This window comes from Pleurodeles waltl, chromosome 9 (genome assembly GCF_031143425.1).
Source record: "Pleurodeles waltl isolate 20211129_DDA chromosome 9, aPleWal1.hap1.20221129, whole genome shotgun sequence".
In the NCBI taxonomy this organism is placed as follows: domain Eukaryota; kingdom Metazoa; phylum Chordata; class Amphibia; order Caudata; family Salamandridae; genus Pleurodeles; species Pleurodeles waltl.
In genome coordinates, this window is record NC_090448.1 from 380,644,113 (window position 1) to 380,661,566 (window position 17,454).

Here is a 17,454-nt window from a genome sequence, read left to right on the forward strand (position 1 = left end):
CCAATAAACAATACAATTTACACAGAGAGCATATGCACCTTAGCACTGGTTAGCAGTGGTAAAGTGCCCAGAGTTCTAAAGCCAAAAAAAACTGGTCAGAGAAAATAAGAGGAAGGAGGCAAAAAGATTGGGGGTGACCCTGCAAAAGGGGCCAGGTCCAACACTAAACATGCACCACCTTGCATCCGCTGACCCTGCCCATGCTGCCCACTCTTCCTGGGGTGGGGTGGTCTTGAAAGGACCCATTAAAAAAATGGGTGACCACCAATGTTCCCTCTAATTTTTTTCCACTGTGTGCGGCAGTGTGCGGTCTCTGTGCGCTGCAGCCAAGGATACGTGCGCCAAGAAATTGACCATTCACACGCGCGCAGCGCATAACTAGCCAAGATCTTTGGCATTAGCCTCTCCATACCACTAAAGCAAAAAAGGGACATCATTGCTCCATGCAATAGGGCATCAAGGCAGTTTTGTGACCTGGTTGCACACCCCAAGGACATGACCTGTTAAGTGCCACCTACACCCCAGTTAGAGAAAACAGAGGAACATTGCCCGCGGCCTTTAAACGCTGTTTTCATTGACTTCAATCCAGATTCAAATATGAGCATTTTCTGCAGTAGGAGAGCACGACTATCGCTCTAAAAGGCTTATTTGAGCTGAGAAAGTGATAATGCATATAAACAACTATGAAGTATGACAATGATGGAAAAGTTGATAACAGCACATTTCCTACTGTTCTGAAGCATTTCCTAGCTCATTAACCATTCATTTTCAACATAAATATCACTTGCTCGCTTGTATGCTAAAGTACGCCAAATGATGTTTAAAACACTCCCCGCGGCATTTAAACGCTGTTTTCATTCACTTCAATCCAGATTCAAATATGAGCATTTTCTGCAGTAGGAGAGCACGACTATCGCTCTAAAAGGCTTATTTGAGCTGAGAAAGTGATAATGCATATAAACAACTATGAAGTATGGCAATGATGGAAAAGTTGATAACAGCACATTTCCTACTGTTCTGAAGCATTTCCTAGCTCATTAACCATTCATTTTCAACATAAATATCACTTGCTCGCTTGTATGCTAAAGTACGCCAAATGATGTTTAAGACACTCCCTGCGGCATTTAAACGCTGTTTTCATTCACTTCAATTCAGATTCAAATATGAGCATTATCTGCCTTAGGGGAGCACGTATATCGCTCTAAAAGGCTTATTTATTAACGTGCGCGCTTGCCGAAGGGGCCTGCGCGATGGGGGAAGGAAAGGTGCGCGCGCCTTACAGGGAACATTGGTGACCACTAGCCATGAAGACTGTCGGGCCAGCCTGGCTGAACCCATGGTGTGTACCCACAAGTCCTTATCCAGTTCCCCCCACTTACTTTCAGCATCCTCAGTCAGCCGTGCCTGGAATTGCTCATCATACCACACCCAAGAATACTCCCCAAAGGTAATCTGTGCCTTCCTAAGAACAATCATGTACTTGAAGGAGGCCACACACCACTCAGGGAGCTTTCACAATACACATTGGCGTATATCAAAAATGCGTCTGACCAATCCTCAAGATTGACCGGAACCAAGGCTTCTTTGCCAATTTATATTCTTCCTCCATTGACCCTTTTTTACTGTGATCATCCTATGCACTATCTTAAAAACCTCAATATTTTCACCCTTCCAAATTCTGTCTTTTGTGTGTGCCATTAAATCTTCCTCTAAGGAGTTAATAATCCCCATATATGGCAGTTTCTTGACCTTCAACTCTTTGCTTTAGTTGTTGCAAAATCCCTCCATCCCCATTGTCCTATACATTCTTTTCCTGTTCCTCTTTCAGGCGCTTCTCCTCTGATCTGTCTTTGCCCTTCAGAACAGTCTTATCACCCTCTGTCTGAGTCCCCACTTCGCCTTTACTCACTGTCTCAAACCAACTCTATTTCTGCCCCTCTGTCTGCGATGTAACTGCAATTCCATATCCTTACTGTGAACCCATGGACGGTATCCTCCCCATCACTTCCAACCCCCATGAATACCATAGGGACAGCAGCCTTTTTTGGCTTGTCTGAGTTCAAGATCAGGGCCTGTACCGAAGCCTGCCATCCAGCCACATCATGGTTGGCAGTCACCACTGCCTTGCCTTCCTCCGTCAGAAGACGTTCCCCCATTACCTGTGCCAGATGACCTCCTAGAGGCACCTGTAATACACTGAAATCTTCCTGTTGCTCACTCTTTCTTCCCATGTTCTTCATGAGTCCTGTACCCCTATTACACCTAAGTCCCCAACTTTTCCATATCCCACTATTCCACTTCCTTCCAGTTTTCATCCTCATAGTCCAACATTAGCTGGTCCCTCCAATTTTCGTCATGCAAGCCACTCGGGTCTACCAGTTCCCCATCTTCCACAAAATTATCCCATCACTCATAACTGGATACTAATTTCTGGCTCTCCTTGAGGGCTCACCAGTCCCTCTCTCCACTGATGCTGTGGAGGTCACACAGGACCTACCCTAGTCCGATAACAATAATATGAACAGGATTTTTAAAGCACTACAGTTACTTCAGAGAAGTGTCCCAGTGCGGCATAGACGGAAGCTCCCAGGACATTAAACTGGAAACTAGAGCAAACAGCCTATCTAAAAAGCTAAGTTTTCAGATGTTCCTGGAACAAAGCCTCTGTCTCTGATTGCCTAAGACAGAGAGGAAGAGAGTTCCATAACTTGGGTGCCAAAAACTGAAAGCGCTACCCTCAATATGGACCTTCTTAATTCTGGGTACTTGAGCCAACAAAGCCTCAGAAGACCTGAGACACCTCATAGGAGAGTAAGGCTTGATAAGCGTTGCAAGTAACCAGCCCCTGCCTTCCTAGAGGCTCGGTGGCAATAGCAGAGAGCCTTAAAGGGAAGACGTTTCTTCATTGGGAGCCAGTGCAATTTACTTAGAGCTGCACTCATAGATGCCTGCTTAGAAAGATTTAACAAAAGCCTGGTCGCTGAATTCTGCACGCGCTGGAGTCCCATCAGCCAACACTGAGAGACTCCCAAGTAAAGGATATTATATTAATCCAACTGAGAGATAACGAGTGCCTAAATCAATTTTCTTTGGCAGACTCAGGCAGAAGGAGAATGATGTCCTTCAGGAATTTTAAAGTCCCAAAACATTTGCCTGCCAAGCCTGTGATTTGACTGTCAAAGATAAGGTTTTCATCAAACAAAATGCCTAGGTTTTTCACCAAAGCCTTTGGTAAAGAAAGGGGGCCTAAGATAGATGGCCACCAATCGAGAGACCAGATTGATGGCTGCTTGCCCATAATAAGGACATCATTCTTGCCTGCATTTAATTTTAGGCAATTGAGGTCCATCCATTGGGCTACCTCTGACAAACAGGCTCTCAGAGAAACCAATGCTCTAACAAAATTCTGTGTTAAGGTAACAATCAACTGCGTCTCATCGGCATACAATATGATGTAAAACCTGTGATGCTTGATATCAGCCAGGAGGTGCAAATAAAGATTGAAAAGGGTAGTGTTCAATGAAGAGCCCTGCGGCAACCCCTGCTGCAATGACATAACCCGAGAGCGAAATAGTTTCAGTAAAACCTTAAAAGAGCAGCCCTGCAAGAAAGGTGCAAGCCACTGCTGTGCCTTGTATCCTACACTGCATTTCCACAGCCTTTCAAGAAGGAGGCTGTGGGACAGGAGCACTCAGATCTAATGAGTTCTATGGAGAAGGTTCTTAGCTTCAATGAACATCAAGAGCTGTTGATTCACATTTTTCAGCCATTTTCGAGAGACAAGGGAGCAACAAGATTGGCCTATAATTCTCAGCTTTAGTGGGATCGAGAGAAGGCTTTTTGAACAACAGTACCTCAGAAACATGTTTCCACTTTGATGGAACTTGAGCTGTAGCAAAGGAATTATTAATAAGCTCTTTAGAAAATGGAAAAAGCTCATCCTTTCCATACTCCAAGATAGCAGGTGCAGCTGGGTGAAAAGGAGAATCAGATTTAACAGATAGAAAAAGAGACTATACCTCATCTAGGTCCAAAGGTATAAACTGCAATAGTCTGTAGACGGCTCGAACCATGCTTCAGAACATGGAGCATTTCGGACAGCCTCTGGGAAGGAGGAATACAGGGACACTACTTTAGCCAGAAAAAAACTTAGCAAGAGGATTATATCTGTCCTCCGAAGGAGGAATAAGCGAAGAGACCCTGTTCAACAAGGTTAAAGACTTTACAATAGAAACAAATTCTTGGGAAGAGTTTTGGGACCGCCCAATTTTATTGGCATCAACACCCGACGCACCTGCCTGATGCCGCATTGGACCCTACCGTCCCTTGACATTAGGGGTCAATCAGCCCTGTTGTCTGCACCCCCCCGTTGCCCCCATTAAGGTTGCAGTTGTGGTTACAGCTGGTATTGCTGAAGAATCAGTTATCTTTCTAATTTGGATGGCCAAAAATGTCATTACAGTGTCCCTCTCCTTTTCCGATGTTGCAGATCTTTCATGAACGTCCAATTTAATTGTGGTCTTTGCATATTCAGCCGCCCCCTGCCCTGTGTGAGCGCTTTGAAAATAAACTTCCCTACTGGGGTCCCACTTAGGCATTTAATTTTCCCAGGGATTTCACCATTTTAGGGTCATGGTTGGTGAAGTTCCAGGCAGGCATATTGCTAAAGGTTGCTCATTCTTCCCAAACTTGCTCGTGTGCCATCTGTGAGCTCTATGAATTTCAAACTACTGTTTGAGCTGTTGGCTGAAACGTCTCACAGTTGTGGGCCTTTAGGCTTATCTGTACACACCCTATTAACAAACTCACACACCACCACTTCGGCCATAAGCAGTTTCAGCCTTTGTTTAGGGCATAGTTCCTTCGGTTGGACAGGGGCAGGCGTGTTTTTTTTTCTTCAAAGGGGGGCTCACTGGTGGGTTGTTCTGGAGGTAAAATTACAAAGAAAGGGAGCACACTGCCTACACTCCAGCAACAAAGTCCAACCCCAATGCATCATGGTAAATGCAGTCGAATTCGTAGTCCATTCCGAAAGTAATAAAGTCTTTCACCTCTGTAGGCACAGCAAGTGCTGTTTATCCCTGTACACGTGTTTCTGGGTTTAGCCCAACATCAGCAGGGAGCAGCATGGTATAGGGGCTTGCTTGAAATGCCACCAAGATGCATTGGGGCCAACTTTTTGCTGGAGTGTGTGGCAGTGTGCTCCCTTTTTTTTTTGCACTGTGTCGAATGATGGCTCCCTTGAGCTAACGGGCTGACGAGCCTTGGTGAGGCACCTGCGCACCAGAGTGGTACATAAACCTGAGAAGACATTTGGTGGCATTTCAAGCAACCCCACAAAATATGCTGCTCTCTGCTGATGACGGGCGAAACCCAGAAACACGTGTCCAGAGAACCACAGCACTTGCTGCACCTACTAAGGTGAAAGACTTTGATTACTTTTGTTAATGTGAAACGAATCTGACTGCATTTACCAAGATGCATTGGGGCCAACTTTTTGCTGGAGTGTGTGGCAGTGTGCTCCCTTTTTTTTTTTTTGCACTGTGTCGAATGACGGCTCCCTTGAGCTAACGGGCTGACGAGCCTTGGTGAGGCACCTGCGCACCAGAGTGGTACATAAACCTGAGAAGAAGTTTGGTGCCATTTCAAGCAACCCCACAAACTATGCTGCTCTTTGCTGATGACGGGCGAAACCCAGAAACACGTGTCCAGAGATACACAGCACTTGCTGCACCTCCTAAGGTGAAAGACTTTGATTACTTTTGTAAATGTGAAACGAATCTGACTGCATTTACCAAGATGCATTGGGGCCAACTTTTTGCTGGAGTGTGTGGCAGTGTGCTCCCCTTTTTTTTTTTTTTTCCACTGTGTCGAATGACGGCTCCCTTGAGCTAACGGGCTGACGAGCCTTGGTGAGGCACCTGCGCACCAGAGTGGTACATAAACCTGAGAAGACGTTTGGTGGCATTTCAAGCAACCCCACAAAATATGCTGCTCTCTGCTGATGACGGGCGAAACCCAGAAACACGTGTCCAGAGATACACAGCACTTGCTGCACCTACTAAGGTGAAAGACTTTGATTACTTTTGTTAATGTGAAACGAATCTGACTGCATTTACCAAGATGCATTGGGGCCAACTTTTTGCTGGAGTGTGTGGCAGTGTGCTCCCTTTTTTTTGCACTGTGTCGAATGACGGCTCCCTTGAGCTAACGGGCTGACGAGCCTTGGTGAGGCACCTGCGCACCAGAGTGGTACATAAACCTGAGAAGACGTTTGGTGGCAATTCAAGCAACCCCACAAAATATGCTGCTCTCTGCTGATGACGGGCGAAACCCAGAAACACGTGTCCAGAGATACACAGCACTTGCTGCACCTACTAAGGTGAAAGACTTTGATTACTTTTGGTAATGTGAAACGAATCTGACTGCATTTACCAAGATGCATTGGGGCCAACTTTTTGCTGGAGTGTGTGGCAGTGTGCTCCTTTTTTTTTTTTTTTTGCACTGTGTCGAATGACGGCTCCCTTGAGCTAACGGGCTGACGAGCCTTGGTGAGGCACCTGCGCACCAGAGTGGTACATAAACCTGAGAAGACGTTTGGTGGCATTTCAAGCAACCCCACAAAATATGCTGCTCTCTGCTGATGACGGGCGAAACCCAGAAACACGTCTCCAGAGAGACACAGCACTTGCTGCACCTACTAAGGTGAAAGACTTTGATTACTTTTGTTAATGTGAAACGAATCTGACTGCATTTATCAAGATGCATTGGGGCCAACTTTTTGCTGGAGTGTGTGGCAGTGTGCTCCCTTTTTTTTGCACTGTGTCGAATGACGGCTCCCTTGAGCTAACGGGCTGACGAGCCTTGGTGAGGCACCTGGGCACCAGAGTGGTACATAAACCTGAGAAGACGTTTGGTGGCATTTCAAGCAACCCCACAAAATATGCTGCTCTCTGCTGATGACGGGCGAAACCCAGAAACACGTGTCCAGAGATACACAGCACTTGCTGCACCTACTAAGGTGAAAGACTTTGATTACTTTTGGTAATGTGAAACGAATCTGACTGCATTTACCAAGATGCATTGGGGCCAACTTTTTGCTGGAGTGTGTGGCAGTGTGCTCCTTTTTTTTTTTTTTTTGCACTGTGTCGAATGACGGCTCCCTTGAGCTAACGGGCTGACGAGCCTTGGTGAGGCACCTGCGCACCAGAGTGGTACATAAACCTGAGAAGACGTTTGGTGGCATTTCAAGCAACCCCACAAAATATGCTGCTCTCTGCTGATGACGGGCGAAACCCAGAAACACGTCTCCAGAGATACACAGCACTTGCTGCACCTACTAAGGTGAAAGACTTTGATTACTTTTGTTAATGTGAAACGAATCTGACTGCATTTACCAAGATGCATTGGGGCCAACTTTTTGCTGGAGTGTGTGGCAGTGTGCTCCCTTTTTTTTTTTTTTGCACTGGTTGTTCTGGAGGTGACAAATATCCCTCTTTGGACATTATGTTAGCTCCACCCCTGGCTTATTTATGTCCCAAACTTTTCCCAGTCTATTTTCTTTGTTCTTAGTTTTAATTTCTTCAGACGTGGTAGGGACATTGCATATGAATCTTCCCTTGTCTCTCCAGTGTCCCTCATTCTTTTTTGAGGGAGGTAATTTTGAGCCATTCTTTATCAGCAAAAATTTAGATTTTAGACAGACTGAAGACTTTGGTTAAGGTCTACAGGGTGAAAAATGTATCTATAGTGTTATACAGGTCAGAACTCATGGCCCTGGGCAAAATGTGGGCAAAATGTCCAACTGGGCATCCATTGAGGCACTGTGCCTAAACAAGCTACTAAGGTCTATAGCAGTGCTCCATCATCCAAGACATTCGGCGTGAATTTCATCTCACAAGCTGGAACGTTACTCCATCTATTCACACCTTACAAACTTAAGCCTCTCTAGCACTAGAGTACCCAGTCAAATTGTCTTATACCTGTTCCAGAATGTTGTTTTCTGGAGAATGCAAATCTGTGCAATGTCATTACATGCGATTATTAGAAGTGTAACCTCCCTTTTAAGGACAATATAATATTTGACATACGTTCTTTTGGATACTTAAGGTCTGTGTTTTGCAAGTGTGGGGCATATCACAGGGGTGCAGTGGAATATAAATATATATCTTCTGGAAATGCATTTCGTTTGTATTAAATCATAAAGGATACCGAAAAGTTTACCCATATATTAAAATATTCCTACATGCAAAACTGAGGGACAGATTAATGAGAACAAGACTTGGAGTCAATTCCCACTGGTCTTTGGAGATTAAAATTATATAAATGTTAATAATGGATGGCTTCTGCATATATGGAGTACTTGGATCACTTTATAGTATTTTATGTGTTGTTTGACTGTACTTCTCTCCGATTTCTAAATCAACTTTGCGTCTTTTTTTTCTTTTTAATCAGAGTGACACTAGCATTTCCCTGTTATCTGCAAACACATCTAGAGGTGATAACTGTCCAGACTACCTTTGAGGATAAGCATTATTTCGGGGTGAAACTGCAGATGCCCTTCTTCGTGGCATGCAGAATGTGTTGCTACGTATATATCATGTACCCATGCTGTACCACGCCAGTCGTGACAAATGCATACACGAAGTTTAAGAAAGAGGTATGAAGGCAAGGAATAAAGATTGGAGATGGAAGATAATGTTCTTAGAGTAAATTACAAACGTGAAAATTGGTCGAAAAAAGTAATTCAAAATCCACTAAACGTATATATTGCCCCTTTTTGTACACAGATTTTTTAAATTGACAACAGTACACACAATTCTTGGAGATTTTTTTTATAAAATTGGTATAGATTTATTGCATAGACATAATATATATACACTGTGCGAAGAAATATATAGTATAAAACATAACCAAAAATAATTTCCAAACATTCGTCTTAATATTTTACACCTTCGCAACAGCACATCAGTTCTGTGATGACCATGACTTAATACAAGTGTAGACAGCTTTCTGTATCTCTGCGGGTACATACCTTTAAAAGGCATTTTACCAGGTTCTTTTGGCACATAATAGCAATCTTTCCTCAACACAATGTCTGACATATCATTGTCTCTCTTTTCTGACCAACCTTAACATTCCCAGGGACTTTCCTGAACTCTCACATGTGACAATTCTCTGTAATTCACTAGCCTGTAATGTCATATCACACTACTGGACAGCATACCAGTGACAGGGTTATATTAATGAAACTTCTTCTGCACTAAGGGCCTCATTCACTAAAATAACTCACCTTTTGAGTAATTTACACTTGTGAGTAACTATACTACTTTTTGTCTGTGCACAAAATCAAATTGTAAATTTACTTCCAAAGAGTAATTTACAAGTCTCCATCAAATTGAACGGCCTACTACTTAAAAACATACTTCAAAATGCATGGTGTCATTCACAAAGGTATCTTACACTTTTGAGTAACTTACACCTGTTATTTACTTTTACACTTTTGAGTAACTTTACTACTTGTGGCTATTCACAAAATATGAGTATACAGTTACTCCAAAACGTAAGAGTAAATTACTTGTGTAAATTACTAAGATGTGTAAGTTATTTTTGCAAATAGTTCCTGCAGTCTGTGAATAGCCCCAGACCTTCAATTTGGTGTAGACATGTAAATAATGCTTTTGGAGTAAATTTACACTCTGAGGGGGTCATTCTAACTCTGGCGGGCGGCGGAGGCCGCCCGCCAGAGTTCCCCCCTCCAGAATACCGCACCGCGGTCAGAAGACCGCTGCGGTTATTCTGTGTTTCCCGCTGGGCTGGCGGGCGACCGCCAGAAGGCCATCCACCAGCCCAGCGGGAAACCCCCTTCCCACGAGGAAGCCAGCTCCGAATGGAGCCGGCGGAGTGGGAAGGTGCGACGGGTGCAGTTGCACCCGTCGCGAATTTCAGTTTCTGCTGAGCAGACACTGACATTCTTTGTGGGGCCCTCTTACGGGCGAACCGCCAGGAACAGGATGGCGGTATGGGGTGTCTGAATCCCCATGGCGGCGCAGCAAGCTGTGCCGCCATGGAGGATTCAGCAGGGCAGCGGAAACCCAGCTGGAGACCGCCGGTTTTCCTGTTCTGACCGCGGCCAAACCGCCGCGGTCAGAATGCCCTGCGGGGCACCGCCAGCCTGTTGGCGGTGCTCCCGCCGACCCTGGCCCCGGCGGTCAAGTGCCGCCGGGGTCAGAATGACCCCCTGAGTTTGTGAATAGCCAACAAGAAGTAAACTCATTTAAAAGTGTAAACTACTCAAAAGTGTACGTTACCTTTGTGAATCAGACACTTAATTTTACTGGAGATTTACCCCTTCAAGTTTCAACCAGTTAGTACACATCAACAGAGACATCCATGGCTGGTTTTGCGAGCCCAAAATAATTTAATTATATCTACCCTTCACTTTCAATATTCCCACTGACTTTCATGGAATCTACTCAGCCTCCATTGCTATATAGATTTTAATGGAGGTTTACCCCTAGCCTACCCTAATGGCCTGACATTTCAATGTACTTTTCACATGGGATAGGGCTTAAGGGCATCATTAACGTTTGAGGATTCTTGCTGTTGCCATCTTCAATTGCACTGTAGACTTAAATAGTCTCAGCCTCATTTCCTTTATCAGACACAGCCCTCAAATGAATCTCTTCCTGGGCCAGTTTTAATGGCCTCTATAGAATGTAACACAGTAGTGCAAGTGTCTAGATTGAATAGCTCTTCAATACACTTCTGGATTCTCACTTCTGCCCAGCTTCAAAAGCCCCACAAACCTATTGTGTCCTTAACAATGGCAATCTTTTGCTGTTCAGTAAACTAACTGAGTTTCATCCTCAATAGGCCTCAATTGCTCCTTGGCCTGTAAAAGACACTCATCACTTCACAGCTCCAGGGGCCCAATTGGCTTTAATAGATAGGTACCACAGGCAACATACACTATTTCTTAGCTTTGTTAACTTTTTTCATATGTGTCACTTCAGAGTATAGTAAAGTAACAGTCTTTCTCACCCAATCACACTGACGATATCAAATAACTGGTATCAGACTCTCTCTAGTCTTAATGCCTTATCTTAATGCCTCATAAACATAAATGGACTTTAACATCTGACTCTGTCCTTTGGCCAGCCTTAGAAGCCTATTTTTGGATTCTAACCCATTTCCAGCATCACATTGCTCTATAGACCTAATTGAGCTTGCCCATCTGGCCAGTCTAATGGATCGCCATACCATCTCACACACGACAATCCTCTATAGCCTACTTAGGATGGACTGATCACATTTGCAAGGATAGCAGATGATAAGATATTCTGAGGTTAGAGGAACAAAATAAATCATAAATACTGGGACTCAATTTCAAGCCTTATTGGTCCAAGTTCTGACTTTCATTTGTTAATGTGTTTAAAATGTCTATGTAAATAGCCTAATAACTTATAGGTAATCTTCATTATTCCAAACCCAAGATCTGTTCTTCACTGTCCTGTGTGTGTGTGTGTGTGTGTGAGTGTGTGTGTGGAGGGGGGAGGTTTTCTCTCTCGCACCAGACAACACTAATAGCCCCCTAGAAATTAAAATATTCTCACTTTCTCTATAAATTTATTTGATTATTTAGCCTTTAGCTTTGAGTAATGAACCTAACCGGTAAATAATCAGAGCATTATCTCCTCATTCCTTTTACTTGCCTGGTATTTAACTACATGATGATTTACCAGCCAGGGCTGAACGTTTCCTAGGAAAGGATCACATTACAGTAATTTTAAAGAACTTGTAATCAGGCAGTTGCCATGCAAGATAGACAACCTTCCCCATGTCCGTCTTAAAATGTGTCTAAGTGAAGGTCAAATCCCGTTATGACACCAGGTAGGGCTTGCTTTGTACATAAGGGATCCTTATTGTAGTTAGTGCATACCAGCACATGATTGCATTTTGCCACTGGGAAACAAGAAGTTATAATAGTCAGTCAGACACCAACTAAGTCAAATACAGTTAAAAACCTCTCAGTGTAAATGCCAGGAAAAAAGGGAAGACCGGGTTTAGAACAAGTCTCAGGAATCTCAGAATTTTATGGATGGTTATACGGAGCCATACATGCTTCGAGCCCAATGGCACTAAAACAATCAGAGGAAGAATGCCATGCAGTGTTAACATCTAGGAGGGCCAGGGAGGAATAAATATGTTCTTCGTTTTGAAGTCTACAACTGTATGCAACAGGTCTGTTAGCTACTGGATGAGGAACATGAGGGAGTACATGTATTTGATTTAGTCCTGAAAAGGACAACCGTAGTTTTGAAATGGGGTCTTGGTGAACGAGTTTAGGTAAAGAAATCCTTTTATAGAAGTGTTTGGAAAACTGTGTAGTAGCCTAATTGACTCACTCAGATGAAAGATCCCAACTATTGACAACACAAATGAAGTAGCTTCCTCCCACTGGTCAATCCTGATGATGTACAATCCTGGGAGAAGTATGCATTTGGGACTGGCACAAAAGTCTGAGTCTGAGGTTGGGTACTACCACAACCTGTTCAGTAGGAACCCTGGACTGCTCGAAACAATGTTTCTGATCCTCTTAAATTTGTTTTGCAGCATGAAGCATGCACTTTCCGTGACTATAGCCAAATGTGGTGCCAGGCTGTCCGTGGTGAGCCTGATGCCACAGTTGCGTAACAAGTTCAGGTCTGAAAAAAAAAGTCCTGCTGCTCCACATCACCTAAAGGCGGAAACCAGGTTTCTTTTTGCTATCACAAAAGATTGAAAAGAAAGTAAATATCACTGGGTAGCATGCACTCTGGCACCCGGGGAATACCTACTTGCTAAGACTGCCATTTTCTACATCTTTAATTAATCTGGATGAGCCATCTTGTGATGCAACATTCGTACTAGCATGTTTGTTAACAGGACATTCACTTCTGGGAGGAGGGAAATGCAGAAATAAAGTTCTCTAAATGAATGCAATTTGGAAAGGACTTGTGGAATGTCAGGAGTCTCCAACTCTCAACTGCCCTTCAAGAGTATACTATGAATGGCATGATGCAGCGATATGTTTTCCTGATTGATAACAACAATGAATTCTTTAGACAGTTGATAAATGTTGCATGCCTTATATAAACTTTCCTTGGGGTTCAGGTTTGCTGTCCCTTATCTAAGCAGTCCTGCCTTGGCCTCTTAGAAAGGTAGTGGGATTCTTAAGCCGGTAGGTGTGGCTTGTACAGGATGAATAAAGACGATATGGCTGGTTCTGCAGCATTGACTTGGTGCAGCAGACCAAACGCAGGGACACATGCACCACGGCACCCTCTCAACCCTTCGCCCAGGGAGAGAAAGAGAGATATAGGTAGACAGAACTTCTCAAAATAATCAACAATTATGGTATAATAAGGAAGAATATTTTCTCTCTAGGGGGTATTGGGAATTCCTGTATCTAGTGTGGGAACTCGCTCTTGTGTAGTTGAGGAATACGATAAGGAGTAGGATGAGGAGCGTCTTGGAAGACCTAAAATATCAGGGCAGTAAAGGTAAAAAACAAAGGTTTTGTTCACGATTTGTGTTACTGGTGCTTAATTAACAACCCCACTTTTCAGGTTTAGCGAAATCCAGTGGCGGCCCGTCCTTTAGGGCGGAGGGGACACGCCCCCTCACCTTTTGCCCCTCATGAAGAGTGTCTGTCAGGCTGAACAAAGGCCAGCCTGACAGACACTCTTCATTTTCAGCTCAGCCAGCCAGGAGTGATCCATGCGCGATTTGCGCAGACTCCTAGCTGCCTGAGCTGAACTATGCTCGGCTGAGGAGGTCACAGCTCCTATGGGCGTGACCTCCTTGGCTCAGCAAAGGTGCCTCGAGGCCCTCCACTGGGTGACCCATTGACACTCGCCCTGGGCGCTTTAGGTTTAAGCCCTGAAGCACCCAGGGCGAGTGTCAATCAGTGACATTTCGTCACAGAGTGGGGTGGGGTCAGCAGTCTCACTGACCCCATCCCACTCTGTGACGAGGCTGGGACTGCTGCCTTCCCAGAGGTCAGCCAATGAGGGAAGGCAGCAGTCTCAACCCTCCTGGGACCTGGAAGCTGAAGGTAAGTGTATGTGTGTGATGTTTTAAATTGAATGTTTGGTGCGCATGTGCATGTTTGAGTGTTATGAGTGTTGTTAATGGATGTGCGTGCGTGTGTGTGTGAAAGAATGAGTGTGTGTGTGATCTTTTAAAATGCATGTTTGGTGCGTGTGTGCATGTTTGAATGGAATGAGTGTTAATGAATGTGCGTGCATGTCTGAGTGTGAAAGAATGAGTGTGTGTGTGTGTGTGTGTGTGCCCCGCCTGCCCCCCTCCCTCCTAAAGCTGCCGGCCGCCACTGGCGAAATCTAACAATCACCTATAGTTCCTTGCTTCATCACTCTTTTTTATAGAAAGAACAGATTTCGTTAATAAAAAACAGACTGTATTGAATCCTTTCAACCTAAGCCACACAGTGACATAAGCTCCCCATCACTTTTCTCACTGCTGCTTTAGAATGTGTAATGTGATTGGCTGATTTTGGCCCTGGTACTGGGCCTCCGTACCTGTCTATTTCACAGAACTGACCACTTGGAAAACAAATTGTGTAGCACAGAAACATAATGCAGTGATTTTGTATCCATTGGGAACTTTACTCAACATTTTAGGGCCTCAGGAAGGAAGTCATCGCTTCAGAATATACGGGTAAATACCACCTGAAGGCTGCCATTAAGGAAAAGGGGACTTCTACTTCAACTGAGGGCTGATACTTATACCAATGTCCTTCTGCCTCACTCGCATGAAAAGGCATGCAAGGAAATAAAGAAACTTGGCAGTCGTGCTTGCAGACAGGAAGTACAACCTTTACTAGCAATTACTTCTAGCTGGTAGGCACATGCAACTTCTAAGTTCCAAACGTGAGCGAGAACAGTAGTAGTAGATCTCTTTGGGCCTTATTCACAAACGCAAACTTAGACTTTTGATCTGAACTAGACTAAAAATAAGTTTACGAATTTGGGAATTCACAAAGAGCCAATAAAGACAGTAGTCATAAAGCCCTTTGTGAATTCCCAAAGTCGTAAACTTAGGCCCTCATTTACAAGGGCATTGTGCCACCAGAACTTCACTTTTACTGACGTTCCTGTGGCGCAATGCCACCCCCAAATTTACAAAGCGGCGTTAAGCCACTTTTTGCAGCTAAATGCTGCTTTGTAAATACAGCCCTTTTACACGCATCACTTTGCATGAAAGAGGCGTGCAATGGGTGTTGCTCTGGGTGCTCCACTGGAACACCCATTGCATTTTGATGCTGCCCGAGATTTACGAGGATTCGTAAACCTCAGGCAGCGCCAAAAACTAACGCCACCCCAGGGGCAGCGTTAATTTGACACAACAAGGATAAATACTTTTATTTCTCCCCGTTTTTGCTTTTCCTATGTGTGCTGCATCCTACAGCACACATACGAAAAACAAAACACCATTAATGATTGTTTATGTGCAGGAAGGTGTCCCTTCATGCACATAAACAATCATTAAATAATGACGATTTGCTGTTCCTATGTGTGCTGCATTGTGCAGCACACATAGGGCTAGCAAATTACCATTATTGATTGTTTTTCTGCAGGAAGGGAAACTTTTCTGCACATAGACAATCATTCTCTGCAACGCTGGGACCTAATTTTAGCACCAGTGCTAGGGAAAAGACAGGGGTGTGTAGTATTGTATTAAATATGGTGCATCCCTGCGTTTCTGAAGTGACGCAGTGTGGTGCTGCTAAATTTGGCGCATCGCCATGCTGTGCCTTTTCTTAGTAAATGAGGCCCTTAGACTTTTGGTCTAAGTTAAGACTAAAAGTCTAAGTTTACCTTTGTGAATTGGACCCATTGTATTTTACATGAGCAGTGCCTAAAGTTGTTTGGGTATATTCTGTGTGGTATAAGCATACATCCACAGCACCTCCTTACTCTCTCTGCTTGCTTTTAGCCTACCACTGGATTCTATTTGCCATTGACTCTACCAGTCTGATTTGGACAGAAATGGGTATTGGATGTATTGGTTTCTCCATCTTCAGACGGACCAAGGCCTTAGTGTCCTTCAAACTGGATAAGCTTTCAAACAAATTTTTGCATTCCCGAGCACAATTTGCATTTTCAATACTATAAAAGATGGGCTGGCCAGACCCCCAAATTGAAACCCAAGACGCATTCATGTTGTTAACATTGAATGTGAGGATGTAGACGCTGAATATGCTGTTCCAGTGTACCTGTGCTTCTCAAATGTCAGCACAATTTCTGGAATGTCAGCATAATTTCAGCAATGTTAGGCTCATTTCTGGAAATTCAACTTTGATTCTGGAATTTCCGTTTTCTCTTGGAGGATCTGCTTCGTTTTTTGGAGCATGTTTCCTTTCTGGTATTTTGCTAACATTATGGAACTTTATAAAACTTTTGAAAAAATTCTATTGGTGAATGGCCATACTTGTCCAATGCACATGGGCTAATATCTAGGATGGATCCTTGTGACGGAGAGCTTACTCATGATACGAACTCTCTTGATGGAAAGCCTAGGCAGTAGGATGTGGACAGTGCATCCATTCTCTAGCTCTTGAGCACCTTTGTGGCAGGCATTTTTCCACTGACCTCAGTCCAGATTTTACTGCTCTGTCTCTAACACGCTGTTTTGCAGCTTGAACTGCTACTTTGTTAAGTGATGACAAAGGGGCTCCTTCACGTGACTGGTGTGTGGCATCTAGTCAGGACAAGGCAGGAGCACCATCCCCCTCAAGACAAGGGGCAAACAGCTGCATTTTCCTCCGGAGGTCCCCTCCACCCATTACAGTTTGGAGTCACACTGAAGATGTAGGGAGTCCATGCTCTCCAGGATGAAAGTGACACTGGGCTGGGTGCAGTTCTGGTGTCGGCCTTTCATTGGGCTTGTCTCCCGAGTTCTATCTAGTAAATCTTGCAGTCGGGCATTCTCAGCTGCCAGTTGCGAATTGGTGCAGTGCAGGGTAGCATTCTCCAGCATCAGGTTGTCCCTTTCCTGAAAAAAAGATAAAATTCCAGTCACGTTGTTTCAGGGGGTACCTACATTTAGTGACATTTTATGGAGACAAGGACCACAATGGCAGTCAATGGGTCTGGTTGGTGTGGTTTCTAAGATTCTTCAACCCTAACATTACCCCCAAGACAAGTCGAAAGGTGCTTTAGTGGGCTTCCACGTGGGTTGTTTGAAAAGAGTTTTTAGCCAGCAGCCCCCAAACCACATAAAACATTATGCTATTTATAGGCACGTACAGTAACATTTCTTCAGGGGTACGTCTTACTAATACCTAACTCAATATTAACCTCAGAATGCAGAAATACCATGTTCAAAAACAAAGGATGGCCTGGCGGTGGTAAAAATATCTGTAGGCCTGAAAGCAAGCGCTTTCACTTT

General features: G+C 44.1%; 1 protein-coding gene across 1 annotated transcript in view; it reads right to left on the reverse strand.

The window, feature by feature from the left end:
• Positions 1–8,832: 8,832 nt before the first annotated feature.
• LOC138259338 (RAS guanyl-releasing protein 4-like) overlaps positions 8,833–17,454 on the reverse strand; it is a 289,402-nt gene continuing 280,780 nt past the window's right edge. Inside the window, exon 17 of the mRNA XM_069206978.1 lies at positions 8,833–17,058. Within this exon, the coding sequence (XP_069063079.1) occupies positions 16,849–17,058 (210 nt within the window). The 3' untranslated portion in view covers positions 8,833–16,848. The remainder of the gene's footprint in view (positions 17,059–17,454) is intronic.